Source organism: Anser brachyrhynchus (assembly GCF_964034855.1).
Source record: "Anser brachyrhynchus genome assembly, chromosome: 6".
Lineage (NCBI taxonomy): Eukaryota > Metazoa > Chordata > Aves > Anseriformes > Anatidae > Anser > Anser brachyrhynchus.
In genome coordinates, this window is record NC_137700.1 from 31371011 (window position 1) to 31388760 (window position 17750).

At 59.1% G+C, this 17750-nt stretch overlaps 1 protein-coding gene and 1 long non-coding RNA gene across 6 annotated transcripts; one reads left to right on the forward strand and one right to left on the reverse strand.

Annotated features, from left to right (window-relative positions):
• Window positions 1–162: 162 nt before the first annotated feature.
• On the forward strand, window positions 163–9252 carry LOC308197064. The gene is made up of 3 exons (XR_013952546.1): window positions 163–3841; window positions 7104–7334; window positions 8539–9252. It is a non-coding gene; the product is annotated as an uncharacterized lncRNA (long non-coding RNA).
• Window positions 8875–17428, reverse strand: LOC308197059 (uncharacterized protein C10orf95 homolog). 5 transcript variants are annotated; one of them, XM_080596928.1, is made up of 2 exons: window positions 17251–17428; window positions 8875–10483 (listed from the first exon to the last, which is right to left on the reverse strand). In XM_080596928.1, the coding sequence occupies exon 2, from the start codon at window positions 10418–10420 to the stop codon at window positions 9746–9748; it is 675 nt and encodes a 224-aa protein (XP_080453054.1). In that variant the 5' UTR covers window positions 10421–10483; window positions 17251–17428; the 3' UTR covers window positions 8875–9745. The 5 variants fall into 5 exon arrangements, with proteins under 5 accessions (XP_080453054.1, XP_080453057.1, XP_080453055.1 ...); XM_080596931.1 differs by lacking the exon at window positions 17251–17428 and adding an exon at window positions 16824–17009; XM_080596929.1 differs by lacking the exon at window positions 17251–17428 and adding an exon at window positions 15399–15557.
• Between the last annotated feature and the right edge of the window lie 322 nt (window positions 17429–17750).

Consider the following 17750-nt stretch of genomic DNA (forward strand, 5'->3'; position numbering starts at 1 on the left):
CTAGTGCCCCCCGGCTGCTGTCCGAGCCCAGCACCGCCTGCCCTTGCTGCAGCCCTCGGGCACAGCGCCAAGCGCTTGCTGTAAGGAGGTGTCTGTCCTGAGAGTCTGATGTGGCTGGAAGATAGCACGGCTCTTTGTGGACACACAGATCTCTTCTCACCTGCTGCTCGTTGCACCGTGGGGTACCAGAGACAGCCCACGGGGTTGAGGGATATCAGAGGACCCCGGCAGACCAGGGGGAGCACCGCAGGCCATCCCAAGGGCTTTGCACCCCCGCGTTGGGCAGCCGCAGCAGCCCGGTCCTTGTTATACCAAACCCAGACCCAGAACCATTTTTTTTCCAGAGAAAAACGTTTCTCTCCAAGTGCCCCTGGCTGGGATGTCTGCCTGGCAAACAGCCCGTGGGGCTGCCCTGCGGGAAGCAGAGCGCTGCTGCCGGCTGGGACGGGCTCGGCCACCCCCCCGGGGCTGCTCCCTCCGTGCCCCCCTCCTGCAGCAGGCCTGCCCGGGGAGGCCCCGAAGGCCCACGCTCGCTGCGTTTTCCTTCCCCGCACGGGTGATTCACCGCACTTTCCTCTACAAGCAGTGGGTGGACCCCGGCTGGATTTCCGGGAGCGATGCCGCGCCGATTCCCGGCCCGGGGATTTGCAGCTCTGCACCTGGCAGCACCTGCGTGCTGCAGCCCTCGCGCCCCTGCACGATGCTGACGGGGGCACGGAGGGCAAGGAGCCCCCCGCGAGCCCCCGTCGGGGTGGCAGGGTGTGGGTGCAGCGCTGCGCTCCCCTCGCTGCCCACCAGCATGCGGCAGGAGCCCAGCACCACCATCTCCCCGGACTCCTCATCGGGTGTTGGGGGCGTGAAGCAGTGCGGGGACACCCGCTGCCCGCCCTGTGCCAGGCAGAAGCCTCCTGGCACGTGTAACGTGGTCCCTAACCCGGCTGGGGCCAGGGATCCCAACATGGGGGTGATCAGGGCGAGGGGTCCCCTTGTGCCCCCCTGTCCCAGCGGCAAAACCCTCTAGGATTTGCCGCTAGAGGGGGGTGCGGGAGCTCGGAGCCGCTGCACTGGGCGAGTCCCACATCTGGACCTGTCCCGGGCCCCATCCTGCTCCGGCCACACGCAGCTCCTGAGGCTGGCAGGAACATGGCTTTGACCATCGAGGCGTTTACATTTCGGGGAAACACCAGCCCTGGGCGCAGAGCACGGGGAAGCAGCAGCACGATGGCGCAATCACTCCCAGCACCAGCACCAGCACCAGCACCAGCACCAGCACCAGCTGGGCTTCTGGGGGGCTGCAGCAGGGGCTGGAGGTGGAGGTACACCGGGCTCACCCTGCTCCCCAAGTCATTTCTGGGGGTGCCGAGCCCCGGGGTGCCCTTTCCTGGAGGAAACGTTTCCACCCTGTGACCTTCAGGGTGCCTCCAGCCCCCTCATCACCCCTCCGCCCCCACCAACCCCTGCCAACCCGTGGGGAACTCCAGCCCCGCGCCTTTCCCCCCATCCTCGCCAAAAACACGTGAGGCGAGCGGGGCCGCCCACCTTGCAGGCTGCCACCCCGAGTCCCATCGCTAACCCAAAGCCACCCCTCGGTCAGGAAGCTCCTTTTGGGACACATCCCCCCGGGGGTGCCTGGCCCCCCCCCCCGGTGCCGTTTCCGCTCAGAGCAGCGCGTTCCCCGCAGCAGGGGCAGGACGCTGGCGGCCGCCCCGCTCGCCGCACGCCTTCGCTCTCGCTTCTGCTTCTTTGGCCGCCGGGAAGCCTTCCTGCCGTGCGATGGAAACCCGCCAGGGCCGGTGGCAGACGACGCACGGCCACCGGCTGAGCGTGACCGTCCCTGGGGGGGGCCTCGGGGGGACCCTGCCCAGACGCGGAGCTCTCCGAGGAGTGACTCAGCCCTGCAGTTTCCCCCTGTTCATCCCCGACCGTTCCTTTTTTCCTTTTCCTCCCCGCTTCAAGGGGCACGGGGAGGGCTGCCGGTACGCGTGGAGCAGGGCTGGAGGGGAAACAGGAACCTTGAGGGGAAAAACAACCCGAGAAACTCCCTTCCCCCCGCCCTGCCCTGCTTCCTCCGGTGCTGCAGGCATGCGGGGACGGCTCCATGGCTCCAAAGCCCCGTGTGCGTCCCCTGTTTATTTCCATTTCCCCCCACTCCTGGAGATTCAGGAAACATCACCCAGTTTTTATCCCTGTGGCCGGGGGAAAAAGGTCCCAAAAGATGGGAGCATCTGTCATGGGGCAAAGATGGCTCGCCAGGTAGCAGGCTCTGAGCAGGTCCGCAAATACCTCGGAGGCACCCGCTGAGCCCAAACTGCCCCCGGCTCACTGCAGCCCTCACCCCAAAGGGCAGGGAGAAAGATGTGCTTTCCCCTCCGTGGGATTCTCTAGTGTCTGCTTCAGGGCTGAGCTGCTGCTGCCGTGCTGCGCACGGCCTGAGAGCAGCCCTGGGGCTGGGGAAGCGCCCGGCCCCATCCCACCCAGGGGTCTTGGCCAGCCTCAGGAGGAGGGAGCGGGTCTTGTCGCCTTGCACAGCGCCTGCCTCGACCCGCTGCAGGCTGCCTTCACTTGGGAAATGGGAGAAACTGGAGGTCACAGAGTTCCCGTCCAGCCCTGTCCCTGCTGTGAGGGAGGTGTGGGGCTGAGACCACGCAAAGCTGGGGCGTGCGGCCAAACCCACGTCGGGCCGCCTGCAGGCACGGGTCCCCAAATCGGTGACGCCGGCTGCTTTGGGCACTGCACGGTAAATCCGTGGGCTGCAGCTCGAGTGCTCGTCACGCGCTCGGGGCACAGATAAGCCAGCGGGGCCTGGCCGGCGGCGCGGCGCACAGCGGCCCTGCGGCTCGGTAATCTCATCCCCGCAGCCTTCCGGGCGCTTCCTGCCCCCGAAACGCCTGGCGGCCCCCAGAAGATGAAAACACCAGGCAAACATTATCTAAGCACACGGGTGGCTCTGCGGGCAGCGAGGAGCAGCAGGGCATGTCCCCGCCCCGCGTGCCGCTCTCCGCGATCGATCGATCCGTCCATTAAGGCGCGAGGGCGAGGAGCACTGGCTCCGCCGGGGCCCCAGCCTCTCGTTTCCAAACCGCGGGCGGAGGGGAACCCCGGGGGACCTGACGTCAGTTCTGAGCAGAACAATGGTCGGGCGCACGGCGGCCAGAGGGGGACAGGACAGGAACAGGACGCCGGGCAACGTGACCTGACAGAAAAGCCATCCCGCCAGGCCTGTGCGCTCCCCCCGCCAGGGCACCTGCCCGGCCGCGGTGCTGTACGCGTCCCGGCGAGGTGCTGAGGGGATGCTGCGGGGTTAAAAGCACAGGGCTCTGCGGGCTGAGGACGGACAGTGCTCGCCGCAGGTGCGGGTGACATGGATGTCAGCCCCAGCACCGACACCGCTCGCAGAGGAGCTGCATTAGCACAGCAGCGAGGGAGGAGGTGGCTGGGCAATGCCAGGAGGCGTCCGAGTCCCGCGGGGACTTCTCGTCCCCGAAGGCAGAGGCTGAGCCTCCCCCGAGCCGTGCCGGGGAGGAGAAGCCCCCCGGCCCCACAGCACCACGCAGCGAGCTCCCGGAGGCTCCCGGGGGCCCCCGTCCTGGGACCCCCGTCCTGGGGGCCACGAGCCCCCGGAGGCTGCGTCCCTGGCACGGGGATGCCGGTCGCTCCCTCCCACGGCTTCCCCTTTTCTCAGAAAGCCTGGAAACCAAAGGTGAAAGAAGTGGGTGGAAACCCTGCACGCCGCCGTCCAGGAAGAGAAGTGAGTAAGTCGGCTGCGATATTTAACGGTGCCTCCGGCCGCGCGGCTCGCAGTCACGGTGCGGCAGAGACGGAGCCGGGGCAGGAGCTGACGGTGAGTGCCGGGGTCGTGCTCTGCGGGGTCCCTGCCAGAGCCACGGGGTGCTGGCATGGCTGGGTGAGGGGGGGTTCCCCTGCTGCTGCTGTCCCCAGGGAGCCAAAGCACAGATGTGCTGAGGTCTCACTGCCGGTCACAGCGTGCTGGCTCCTGGCAGAGGCTGCCAGACCTGCGGGCACGAGCATCTCCAGACCAGCCTCGGTTTTATCGGTAGTTTTTTGGGTGATCTGCGAAACCGGACCCGTCCCGCTGATATCTTAACTCGGGATGGTGAGGGCGGGGGGGGGGGTTGTGTGTAACTATTTCTGCAGGCTTCCTGGGAAGACAAAGCGAGGCAGGCTGGATGAACGCCCACGCAACACCGCTGCCCGGCCCTGGGCACGTCCTGCCTAATCAGTAGCTCCCGTGCTAATTAGCTGGCAGTGCCAAAAGCAGGGCGCTGCTTCTTCCTCAGCCCCGTAGAGCAATAAATCTTTTCACAGCTGCGCGGCGGTACCTGGGGTCCTGGCAAGGAGGTTGAGCTCTGGCAAAGACACAGGGGGCTTGCACTCGTGTGATGCCCGGGTGCGGTGCCCTGACCCTCGGTGCCCCCTCCTGCTGTTGCTTCCCTCGCCCTCCCTTCGCCTCCCTGCGCAGCGCGGCTCGTGGGCAGCCCGCCAGCAGGGCCGTCTCTGCTCCGCTCTCAGGGCCAGGGCTGGGTTGCTCAGTGGGGTTATTTCTTCGGTGAAAGCGTTCAGTCACTGCAGGGGAAGCAAACGGGGGAGCAGGGGCTCCCCCAGGTCGATTCACTCGGCCCCGGTACGTAGGAAACCCCACAGCAGCAGCAGCATCCCGCTGTGCACCCGCTTGCCTGGGGTGTCTCTCATCTCGCCAGCATTTTTGGGCCACGGGAGCTGGGCCCAGCAGGGGACACGTATCGGACCCAGCGTGGGGACCCTGCGGGCAGGGGCAGCCTGGGGATGGGGACACCAAAAAGCAGAGGCAGAGTCCAGAGGGGGAGATGAGCCTAGCACGTGGGGAGCTGCGCCAGCATATCAGGCTCCCCAAAACCCCAGATAGGCACCATTTGAGAAGAGGACGGCTGGGAAAAGCAGGAGGGCAGTCCCAGGAGCCCAGAGCCGCTGGGGGGCTCGCATGCCCCTGCCTCCTGCAGCTGCCCGTGGTGCCGTGCCCCGGGGATGTCCCTGGTCCCAGGGGTGCTGCTTGCAGGAACAGCCACAAGCGAGAGGAAACAGCCGGAGCCTGGAGTTTGCACCTCAGCCCCTGCGCGCTTCCCTTCGCGCCCAGCTCACGCTGCCCCGGGGCCTTCGGGAGATGGGCTGCCCCAGCACCCAGGGGCTGGGCACCAAAAAGAGCTTGCCTGGAGCTGGCCCTGCTCTGTCTGGGCGTGCATGGGGACAGGGCACAGCAGGGCACGTGCCAGGCTGCCACTGCGCTGCCCTGCACGGCCCCCGCACCCGTCACCTCCCCGGGCACCAGCGGGGCGGGGGTGTGGGGGTTAACACCCCAGCTCCTCTGCTTGAAACTCTTCCCCTTTCTGTGAAAAGCAGCACGCGGAGGAAGGCCGGGGAAGGCTTTTCCCTCGCCTTTGCCTTTTGGTTCCTGGAAGCGGAGCTGCTTGGGGTGGCCAAGGGCTGAAGGCGGGTGGCCAGCGCTTTGGGTGGCAGCATCTTGCAGCCCTTTGGGGGAAACACATCGGGGAGGAGTTTTACAGCATGGGAAAGGAAAGCACAAAGGATTTCAACATATTTAAACAGCCAAAGGCTGGCCAAGGAGCCCCTGGACACAAGCTGCACCCCGAAGCCCCCAGTCTCTACCTGGGGCTGAATACCAGCACCCCCCAGCCAGACCCCAACAGCCTGCTGCAGCCGTAGCATCTCCAGAGGAGAGGAGGAGGGAAATCACCCCGCTTTTCTCAGCGTGGGGGTCTCAGGGCTATCAAAACCTCTCCACCAAGCCACAGCAGCCTGAAAAATAGCACAGCCGGGTCCCTGAGCCCACCGCTCCCTCCCCAGCACAGTGAGCTCAGTGGGAGCAGGGGAGGAACGGTGGGCTCGCGCTGCCCCGGCTGATCTCGGCTCCCCGTGGGCAGACAAAAATAGAGCCCCAGGGCGGCTGTTGAGTAACCGTGGAGTTGGCTCCCGGCGCAGACATTTGCTGGGTATTTCCCCCACCAAAATCTCTGTCGGGGCTCCAAAGCGCGAGTGTCATTTCCCGTCCCCTCTGCTGCTCCACCAGAGCCAGGGGCTCGTCTCCGGCGCGCAGGCAGAGCCGCAGCCCCCCGCCAGCTGCGCTCCCTCCCCGGCCACCCCGCGCTGCTGCTGCCGTCACAGCCCTGTCAAACCACCGCTGAGCCAAAAAACGCCTCTCTGTGCAAGTCAGCTGCCAGCCCAGCCTCCTGGTTTGGTTGAAAATGAACATCGTTTTGAGCAGCTCACGGGGGTCCCCACCTGCCCCATGCTTTTCCCAAACCAGGCGTGGGGCTGGCAGGGAGCAAAGGGCGCACGCGTGGCTGCTGGGTGCACCAGGATGTCCCAGCCCAGCCCCAACCTTCCCCATCTGCTGTATCTGAGCTGGCTGGAAGGGACCTTGCTGCCTGGAAAATGCCTTTCACTGCTTCATTTCGAGCTGCAGAATTGCCCTGGGGACTCTTGCAGCCCCAGGCGGGCAGGCTTGTACTCCACCTGCAGCGCAACACGTCTCCATCCAGCAGCCCGTGCATCCCAGCTCAAGGGGGTTCAGCAAGCACTGGTTTTGCTACAAGAGCACCGAGCAGTCCCCCCAGTGCTGCCCCTGCCCTGCTGTGCCCCTTCAGAGAGGGACAAGCAGAGGAAGAGCAGCTTACGCCGAGGGACGTGCTGCATCGCTGCCCACGCACGAGGCAAACATGCAGGCAGGCTTCCTCAGGCACCTGCGAATGACGACCACATCTGGAAGAAGCCGTGTTTCCCTCCCAGCTCCAGCAGGTTACAGAGCTCAGGGCCGGCACGAAACCCCGCAGCAGCTCCAAGTGACAGGGTGACACGTGGAAGCGTTGGGAAAAAAAAAAAAAAAACAAAAAAAAACCAGCAGCCAGCTTGAGCAACGCTTCCAAATAAAGCCACAGCTGCGTGCACTGCGTCTGGGGCAGAGCAGGAGGTGCCAGAGCCCTCTCCTCGCAGCGGCTCCCAGTCGCAGAATGTGTGTCAGCTCGCTGCCTGCGCTGTGTCATCATCATCGCCAGCACCCTGAGCTCTTTTCTATTTTTTCCTCCCCGCAGATGGAGACGCAGCCGGGCGGGCCGACGGGAAGGCAGCGCGCACTGGCTGCTTGGCTCTGAGAACTGAATTCCATAGGCGTTAGAGCACCCCCAAAATGCCCTATGGATTCAGTTCTGCAGCTGGGCAGCAAATAAGCCTCAAACCTCCAAGAAGAGAGAGCAGCCGAGTGCTGCGCCTGCAAGGAACGTGTGAGCCTTTGCTCCTGCGGGGAGACCCAAGTCGGGGTGGAGGTGAGTTACGGCCACCAGGGGAAAATCACGGTCAAAGCGCTGCTTGAGGTGGTGGGCGCTCGTCACCGGCTTCCCCAGGAGGCAAAAAGAGCCCAACCGCAGCGTGTTTCTTCCATCTGGGAGCAGAACGGCACTTCAGAAAATACATTGCTGCCTCCTGATGATCGTAAACCTGTGCTAAAAATACACATGGTCAGAACAAGGGCCTGGGTGTGCCCAGCAATCTCCTGTACAGAGTCCGGGCAGCAAAACCAAACAAGACCTGGGAGAAGATAAACAGAAGGGGCTGGGTAAAGCCGCGGGCCGTGCCTGCTCCCTCCCTGCCAGCCCCGGAGGTGTCCCCAGCAGGACAGGAGAGGCTGCGGGAGCCAGGGCTGCTGGCAGGTACCCGGGGAACCCAGCAGAGTTACCTCAGGGAAAGTTTTGTGGAGACAATTGGCTCTTTCCAGCCATCCCTCACATGCCTCTGAGAGGTTTTGGCTGCCCACATCAAGTTTCAGGGACTTTTTCCATTACAACATGATGCAAAACCGGTACCAGGCATGCCTGGAATAGCAGCGTTTAGGATGAATTACGCAGGTCCTGGCAATTTGTGCAGCATCTGATCACTATCAGAACGCAAACCCCATGTTCCCCTTTATCAGCCCTACCTGCACCAGCTACAGGGGATGCAAAAAAAAAGAAATAATCCACATGCACCCCGCATCCATATGGGAGAAAATCCACCCGAGTGCTGCATCACCCACAAGCATCTAATGCACAATTATGCCCCTAGGAGCAGCTACTGGTGGAGGACAGCAGACATCTCGCCAGCACCTCCACGCCTGCATGTAGAGGATGCTCTGCTTAGCCAAGGGAGACCAAAGAGCTAAGAGTAATTGCTTTTCTCCTACACTAGTGATCAGGGCAGGCCTGGTCGGCTGCCAGTCATTGAGCAGAGCACGACCGTGGCCCCTCCAGCAAGCCCCGCTGCTTGCAGCGCAGCCAGGCAGCAGCAGCTTGGTCTGAGGTTTCTGCAGCAGTTTTGTTTTTTTCTGGTTCAGGCCTCTCACTGCTTTCTCTAGCAGCAGAGCTCACCCGTTTCGAAGAAACTGATTGGGGAAGGGGAAATCCAGATCGTTGCTGAGCTGTTCTGGCAATTGCTTAAGCAAGCAGAGCTGTTGCGTTGGTTTATGTAATGCATCCACTTGCTTCTCCTTTGCAGTAATTCAGAGCCACTGAGGGCCCCAAGTGCGCCCCTCCCAGGCTCCCTCCTTTGCTGTGCTGAAGGTGAGCAAAAGCAGAATCTCAAAGCAGCCTGAGAAGCGCATCGAACACGGCAATTAAATTGGGAGGACGTGAGAGTCAGGGACTACATCTCCATGGCATCCCCCTGGGGACTGGGGGCTCAGTTACGAGCCAGGAAAATGAGGAGACAGCTGAAGGGATGAGCTGCATGGGTCAAGCTCCTGACTTCACAGGAAGGTGCCAGAACAGGTAGCGAGCTGTTTGCAGCAGGCTGCAGTCAGGCAGCTAAAGAGCAGAAATTTAACTATTTGCATTTGGTTTTTTATTGTTTATTTATAATCATTTAAAAGGTACAGAAGTTCACAAGCAAGTCAGACTCAGCCCCGGCCCCTCACACCCCTCGGGGTTTCCAGCACACCTCAGGCCCCCCCCTCCCAGGAGACCCACCCGTGGAGGTGCTGCAGCTCCAGGAGCCTCAGCAGCGAGCCAGCACCTCCGAGCAGAGCCGAGCCAGACCCGGGGCAGGGCCTCCAGCAGCAATTTCAGCAAGGACACACGGCCAGGGAAAACGAGCACCAGGTCACCAAGTGTAAGGGGACGGGGACACCGAGATCTTCTGCCAGCGTGCAGGGAAGTGCCGCGCGGAGGCGTCACACCGTGAGCAAGCACAGCGGTGCGGCCATAAACCAGTGACGAGACGTGCAGACGATTGCTCTTTACAGTGCCTAAGAACTGCTCTCCCCTCTGGACCTGCGCTGCCTCCAGCTTGGAGGAAATCCAGATTCCATCTCCGCAGATGAGTGCCAGGAAGGGACCCGGCTTCCAGGAACCTCCCTCGGACAGGGTGGGAAGAGGCCCAGCTTCTAGGCAAGGGCTGCTGCCTGGGGATCCCCTCACCAGACCGTGACCGCTCAACCAAACCAGTGGGAAGCAAACGTTCGTTACAAAACCGGGACCAAAGAGCCGGCCCGACAGAGAGTCAAGTGCCAGGTGGTTTCTTCACAGGACGGGCGTCGTGCATCGGACGGGGTGAAGCTGCCGCGAGCTCGTGGAGGAGGGGGGAGCAGTTAGGAGCCAGTGGGGGCACCCGTTGCTTGTGCTACTTCCCGGCTGCACCGAGAGCCGCTGCCAGCTGGCTCCCACGGGGGGCTCCGGAGCATCTGTCCCTGGGGCGACAGGCCGCATCAGTGTCGCAGTTTCTTTTTCTTCTTCCGATTCCGGTCCTCGCTGCTGTCGTCCGCCTCGCTGGCGCTGGGGGTCAGGGCCCTCTGGATGACCTTTTTTTCCACCGTATATTCCTGCTCTCCTACCTTGGGGTCTCCCTTGACCAAGAACTCCCCTTTCCGGTAGGTTATGGAGACGCTGGTCCGTGGGTAGGTGCCATAAACCCTCCGCAGATCATCCTTCACGAATTCCGGGAGCTCTTTCCTCGGCCCAAACACCTTCCCAAGCTTCCCCCACTGAAGCTCCCCTCTCATCGTGAAGCCTTCCGGCCACGTGTCTCGATACTGATCCGCCCTCTGGTAGGCGGCGTAGGGACTGTAGCTTGGATAGGGGTTGTACAGAGGGATGGGGAGCACAGGGGGGAAGTGCCAGGCGTAGTACGGGGGGAAGTAGGGGTGGGAGGCACCGTAGAGGTGATGATACTCCACCTGGCCTCCCGCGTAGTCAGGGTAGCCGTTCCTGTCCACCACGAAGGTGACGGGGCGGCTGTAGAAGTTGTGCATGTGGATGGGGGGGAACATCACGGAGCCGGCGGCCTCTTCCGCTCTCCCCGCCCGTAGGGGCAGGTAGGTGTAGGCGGGCGGCGGGACGACGGCCGGGCAGAACTCCCGCGGCACGAAGGCGGACTGGTACATGGTACGGGAGCCGGGGCCTCACAGCGGGGACATCCGTCCGGAGCAGTTGCTGAGCGTCAACAGCTGTGAGGGCGGGAGCAGAAGAGAAGCTGACATCGTTACACGTTCCAGAACCAGGCTGAACAAGCAGGTACGCCTGCGCTGTACGCAGACTGACACCAACAGAAGGAATTCCCCACGTCTGCAGGTCAGCACGCCAAGAACAGAGCTGCACTGCCAGCGGCTGCCGGTTAGCTGCTCAGCAGGAGTCATCACTTAACCCCCCCCAGGTCCTGAAGGAAGGCACACGGGTGGGAATAAGCTGGCACAAAACCCACTGCGGGCAGGAGAGACGGCCCCGTGTCCTTGTAACAGTCCTGCACAACGCTGGGGGACCCTTCAGCAGGCTGTTAGCTACTTCCAAACACGCTGTCTGCCTTACCCAGCACTACAAAACCCAGAGGGTACCGTACATCAGCGGCAGCACGAGGCAGGTAAACAGAATAAATGTCTTTTCTTCGGAGTTTCAGTGCATCTTTCGCTCTAGTTCAGCGAAACAACCGGGATCCAGCATTTCCACGGATCCTTTGTGTTTCAGAGCCAGTGATCCACGCAGAGACCACAGGGCCACCCTGCCTGAGCTAAGCGGAGCCAGCACAGCTTGTTCTTCGCACAGGAGCGCCTGGCGCTGCCCTGCTCCTGCCTGCCCCAGCACAGATGCAGCCCCGTGCCCCCAGGGGCTGACAACATGATTGACCCCATCACCGTGCCAGCATTCGTGGCCTGTGTGGACCCTCAGCCTGCTCTGGTTTCCAAAGGATGGTTTTGGGAGACCGCAGCTGGAGCAGAGCCCTGCTAGACTGCACAGGGCTGAGCTAGGGTGCTAAAAAACAAACCTGCGTGGGGACAGCAGGAAAAGGAGAGCCAGCACCAGCCTGCCTGGCCCCACGCCTCGTTCACCAGGAAAGGAGAGCAGGCAGGACTTCAGGAAACACGGTGAGACCATCTGACAGCCAGAAGGCATCAAAAGCCAGCTGCTTAAAATTAAATTACCAACATTACCTAAGCAGCACTCCTTGAGGAAGGGGTCCTGACCCCATCAGTCCCTGCTCACCAACAGGGAGACCACCCAGCACCAGGCTGGTCCTGCTGTGAGTTCAGGGAGCTTTCTGTGCTCTGCAGCACAACGAGCAGCACGAGCTGTGGAGACGTGAGGAACACAAACAACCAAACCCGTGCCAGGCCGAGCACAGGCTCCAGGAGCGAGGTGAGAGCCTGGCTGCAGCACAGACCGACAGACGAGGGGAGCCACAGCACCCGAGGTGCGCCCTGCAGAGACACCAGGCACGTCTGGGGATTGCTTTCACCAACACAAGTGTGTCGGTGAGGGTCACCAAGTCCTTAGTCCACCCCACACAGCAAAGTTAGCCAAGTTCTTGGGCCCAGCTGGCACATCAAACAGGTTATTTAGTGCTCAGCCTGTTCCCGAGGGAGTACCCTGAAAGCCAAAGCAATTGTAGAGACTTTTGGCCCACTGTAAGAGGCACGGCCGTCTATGGGAGGGCTGGCCTACACATTCCTCACCCACGCCATCACCCTACAACCAGATCCCAAATGAGAACAGGGAGACTCCACTTGCTGCCTTTCTCCTCCACTGTTCCAGCACCCAGCCTCGCAGACTCCTTCCTGGCTTTCTTCCTGCCAGGTTTTTCTCCCCACCCCACAAAAAAAAAAAAACACACAACAAAATCCAAAACCCACAGATCTGTTGCGACTTCTCTGTCGCAATCCCCAAGGGTACAGGGATGAGTACGGCGAGAGCAACGTTTTCCCTGAACCAGGAGGGATGAAGTCACGAGCTATTTCCAGTTAATCCCCACATTTTTGAGCAGACTCCACAGAACCGTTGCCATCTGGCAAAGCTTTGGCAAAGGCCTCCCTTGGAAAAAGCACAAAGCGAGAAAAGCTTCAAGGACTTCTCTGGAAGTGAGATGTTGTGACCAAGTCTACTCCTTCACGTCACTGTGCCAGCACGTTAGGCTAAGGTTTGCCCTCCACAGCCCCGGTGTCAGTCCCGCACGCTTATCCAGCATCCCCATAGCTGGAAATTGTGCGTGGGAGAGGATTGCAGCAAAAACATTTCTTTTTTTTTCCCCCCCTCCCTTGTCATTTCCTTCCCCCTACTGCCAACGTCAGATCGTGCTCCGGTCAAGGTCTCTGGAAAGAAAATAAAAAACCCTCACCCAGGAGAGGCCTCCCAAGGGCTTCTTTTGGGAGGGAGCAGAGGGAGAGGAGGGGAAGGGGCACAGAAAGCACCCAGCACAGCGCCAGGCTCTGCTCCCCCACCACCAGGACTGATTTAAGGCACAGGCTCCCGGCTGCCTTCCTAGGGGGGATGCTCTCACTCAGCCAGACGTGCCTGGCAGCATCGCAGGAATCTGAGTGAAGCACAGCAGCTCGTTACAGAGCAGGCAAGCTGGGCTCTTCCAGGCCTTAATTTTTATCCAGGGGCACAGATTCCCACACTTGCTTCATCCTGCAAGCACTTCTAGGTTGTGTGGCCTTTTCCCTGGAGGATAAAGCAGCACTGAAGGTTTTTTGCTGCACTCTGCAAGCCAACACGAAACCCGCACGGTCCCGGCAAAGCCCTCCAAGGAGCAGTAAGTGCTTCCACAGGAGGCTCCCCCATCATCCCTGCCACAAGGTGCCACGAGGAGGTACCTTCTGGACAAGACCAGCTCTTGTAGCACCTGGGAAGGGAGACAGTGGGATGCTGCACAGCAGGCAGCAGCCAAGGCAGGCACCTGAGCTGACACAGCAGCCCTCCAGCTCTGCGCAGCACCCGGGACCAAGCAGGCAGCTCGGGAGGAGCTCCCTGCTTCAGGCTTGCACCCTGGATATCGCCACAGTCACAGATTTCTGCATGCAATCTGTTTCCTACAAAGCCACGGTGCGTGCAGCGGCAATCAGCTTCCTGCAGGCAGCCAGTACACGCCAGCGCCTCCCGACGCCGATTGTCGTTAGATATTTCTGGACGGAAAGCTTGGTGAGGCAGGAGAACCCAGCCTGCGCTGCTCAGAAGAGGGCTGCGGCTGTCCGACGCGCTCCCGTGCGGTGTCCAGCAATGACATGAAAAGGAAGAGGATTGGTACTGACAGCAGCCTGAGAACAGCCCACCAGGAATAAGAGGGCTTTACAGAGACACACAGGAGCTCGGAGTGATGATTTCCCCAAAGAGCAGTAAAGCTACAAGGCAGAAAGGGTTTGAGAGAGGTTAGATGCGTGACATTATTCCTAGAACCAGGAGAAACACACCAATGCTGACCGTTTCGGACACTTGTGCTATAGTAGCAGGGGATTTGGGTGGGATCAAGGAGAGCCACAGCCCGGGCAGCAGCAGGGGGACGTACGTGGGCCTTCCTGCAGGACACGGCTTCGCTGCCCAGGCTCTGCCTGCCGAGACACAGCCGATACCAGCACGGCCTGTGGGGTGGGCAGCCCAGAGCTCCCCAGACACCAAACCCACGCCGGGAAGGAGCGAGCTGCCACCCTGCCCAGCAGGCATTCACACAAAACCTGCTGCTTTGGGCCTCTCCCAGGCCCCACACACCACAGACACCCCCTTTAAGCTCAGCCACGGGGGAGGATTTCACTCATGGGGCCAGAAGATCCCTCTGAGCTCCAACACCGCCACAGCACCACAGCAGCCACGCAAAGGGCAGTGAGGATGCGTTCCAGGCAGCCACCCCTCGCACAGGCCTTTCAAGGGGGAGTAGATCTGTTTCAGCTATAAGCCGCGTTCCCAGAGAAGACTGAAATCTGGCTTGGGTCTGACGTTTGTTTCCGAGGTCTGCTGCAAAGCCTCTGAACGAGGTCAGAGCACCAGGCAAAAAACATTGCCGAGGGAGCCTTCGCTCGGCTCTGGTGGTACCACAGCCACCCCCTTGCGCAGCTCTGCTCAGAGGGGCTCGGAGCAGACACACACACACCCCCCGCTGCTGCTGGACAACGCAGCAGGTCCAGGACAGCTGCGCTGCCACAAATAAATGCCCCGCTTCTCCTCCGAGCTTTCTCCTTCCATGATATATCCTCCTTCCCCCAGGGCTTAACTTCTGAGCAACTGAAGCTCCCACCGTTGTCTTGCCTGCCTAGTAGCCCCTGCAGCCACCCTTCACTAGGGAACTTCCTCACCCGCGGTTCAGATCTCTGCCCCACGAGACCTGGGATGTCAGGAGCCCAGCCTGCCCTGCCAGAAGCCACCACCTTCTTCTGACCCAAGCCCTCTCCCAGAGGGAGCTCTTTATCTAAATGCTGCTGTCTTTGATCAAGCACATTTTTCTCTGCACGCCGTAACACTCACAGCCCCAAGGATCCCCTCGGTGTTCCAGCAGAGCCTGCACCCCGTCCGCCCCCCAAAGCTCATCTGATATCCACCTCCTCCATCCACACAGCCCTCTTCTTTAAGCAGAGGATCTCACTATCAGTTGCTCAGGCTTCCAAGCTAGGAGACCCTGGATGAGCCCCTCTCTGTACCTCAGTACCCAGCCCTCCCCCTTCAGATTGCAGCCTGGAGACACCTGACTGGAGAGACCAGCCACTACAGATTAATCACCCCAATAAGTCACCCGAAGAATCAATAACCTCATTAACACACCACCGGTAACTCAGTTATTTAGATCATTCTGCACACAACTATAAAGCTCCTGGTCACGCCTTCCAAACAACACAGCATTGTTATTGCGTTAGATGTATCACCCTTCCCTCCCGCAGCACCCAGTGCGAGGGTGCTGGTCTGACCCCCCCACGCCAAATCTTTCCAGCCTAGACCTGACGGAGTCCAGCAGCCTGTCCGAGGAGCTTCACCCCAGCAGCTTTGCGTCCCCAGGCTCAGCTACCATCTGCAGGTGTCTGCACTCCTTCGTTCAGCCGGTCCCACCCTCCTTTGTCCTTTCATCTCATTTAATACCTCGTTTTTTATTTCTCTCATTTCAGTACCCACTCTTTTGCCATGCTGATGCCTCCCTTCCTCCGGCCGGTCTCCTCCCAAATAGTCATTCCACTCCTAATTACATCTTCCTCATTGGTCTCAGTTTTGCTACATCCATAACCGAGTCTGACACTTCTGATACCGTTACCTAGGTGATCTCAGCCTTACATGGCGTTCCTGATACGGTCTGGGCAGCCTTGCACAGTTCTGCCCTGCAAGGGTTGCTTCAGCCTCCCCTACAATTATCTGGTTATACACTGTTGACTTTACACCCTCCAAAACAAACCATTCTGCTGCAGCCTTGGCTCCCCTGCCTAGCTCCAGTTACCTACAGGCACCTCCTTATCAAACAGACAGTTTGCATAGCAGAGCAGCATGTTTTGCACCATCCTGCTCTCTCAGCTGCTTGATTACAAGCCTTATGCCCTTGAAGACTTCTTGGGAGAATCTCCTGGCCTCCTGCAAAGGCCTGAGCTGGTGACACAGCCTGGTTCTCCAGAGGGATTTCATGCTCATAGTGGGTCTCCTCCAACTGTTGTCATACACTGGTGACTAATACCACAACAAAACATTTGCACTTTAATTATGTGTCTTAAGAATACCAGACATCCCATTCCCATGCACCCCACGTTGAGGACATGTTGTTAAAAAAGAAAGGAAAGCAGAGCTCGTTTGTACTGGATCCTCCGTGGGATCAACAGCCAGCCAGAGCAAGCAGCAAACAGATTATCCAGAGTTTGGACTTGTATGACATATCATGCCTTTAGTGTATAAAACTAGCTTCTGTTACAACAACTCCACATTTTTGAACACCCACACTGTGTTTCTAGTTTAAGCTCAAGCTTCTGAGCTAAAAATAGCCATGGGAATACTGCTTTTATTGCACCCCTAAGGAAAACAGCTACAGCTTCTGCTGATCTAGGACTCTATATCATGCACTCCCCCCCTTCCAACTACCTTCTGTTATGGCCTTTCAGCAGCACAGAGCATAGCTTACAAGCAACTTTATTGATTTTTTTCTAATGGGAGTGAAAACGCAACCCTGTGTTTCCACGAACACAATCACTCAGAGAAATCTGTCATTTTTCTAGAACTAAAGTGCTCGAAGCCTACCACCACACAACAATAACAATTTACATTATCTTTCACAATCAGGAGATGCTAGGAAAGTTACAGGCTGGAGCACTCGCATGAATCACTGCCCCAGCTGCACTATTGCACATGCCTCTACCAGAGAAACAGAGGACATGCAGGGGTGAATGAGGCATTGCCTCCAGGGGGATTCAAGCCAAACAAGAGTTAGAAACCCTCACTTACACACTCATACTGCAAGCATTTAAGCTAGCAGCCATATTGTTTTGCCATCACAACTTTTGAAGTATTACAACGTAAGTCTTTAGTCACGATCAGACATTTGTTTGGTGTTTATGTACTCACTTCTTGAGGAAAAACAGCCAAGGGGATGCCTTTGCTTGGATCAGGAGCAGCAGGATAACCCGGCCTCACGAAGGCAGCTTTCTTCTGCAGCCTCCTCTCACCAGCACACCCCCACAACACACCAGGCAGTGAATGCACACAGGTACAGCACCACACCTTGCTGAAGCACGCCACTGGTAGCCAGGGCCACGGTGCCTGCTGCCCTACAGAGCCACACACTCAGGTGGGGAGCCTGAGGAAGCTTACCTGAGCATAGGTATGGCTGCTAAACCTATCACAAGGTAGATGTTTTAGCAAGGGAAAAGCCTCACAGGGAAAAAAATAGAACACAAGCACTTGGCATAGACAGAATATCAGGCACAGGTGAAGGAATAAAGTCAGTACTTGCACAACAGCCATCCAGTGTGAACATTGCAAAGGCACTCACCAAAACTTCAGGTTCTTCTCAAAGCAGCAAAACACTACTAGTAGCCCTCAGAAGAGAGCTATAATTTTTAACAGCAACAAGAACAGGAAAAAGAGACTAACTCTAGGCTAGGTGCCTTGAAAACAAAACTTTTTTCTTTACTTTTTCCCCTCCCTAGCCCTTCAGTTGCCCTCAGTCATACCGATTGAGCTTGTATTTGTAGCCCTGCTCCTTCAGTGGGCTCACCGCCAGCACCTGTGCTGCCACAGGCCTTTAGGGGCTGCAGCAGGGTCAGTGCGGGGTGGGCCAACACCTTCACCTCACTAATTACACGGCCCACAATTGCATGGCTGTTGTTAACCGCCTGGCTTCCATGAATTTATAAAAATGACCCCTATAGGTGACTACTGTCAATTTTGTAACAGGATGCAAGTGAAGCAGAGTATAAAATACAAGTATGTAGCATAGTAAGCTGAAAGGATTGCTGAAATTGCTAAATTGTGCTTTTTAAGAAACGTAAC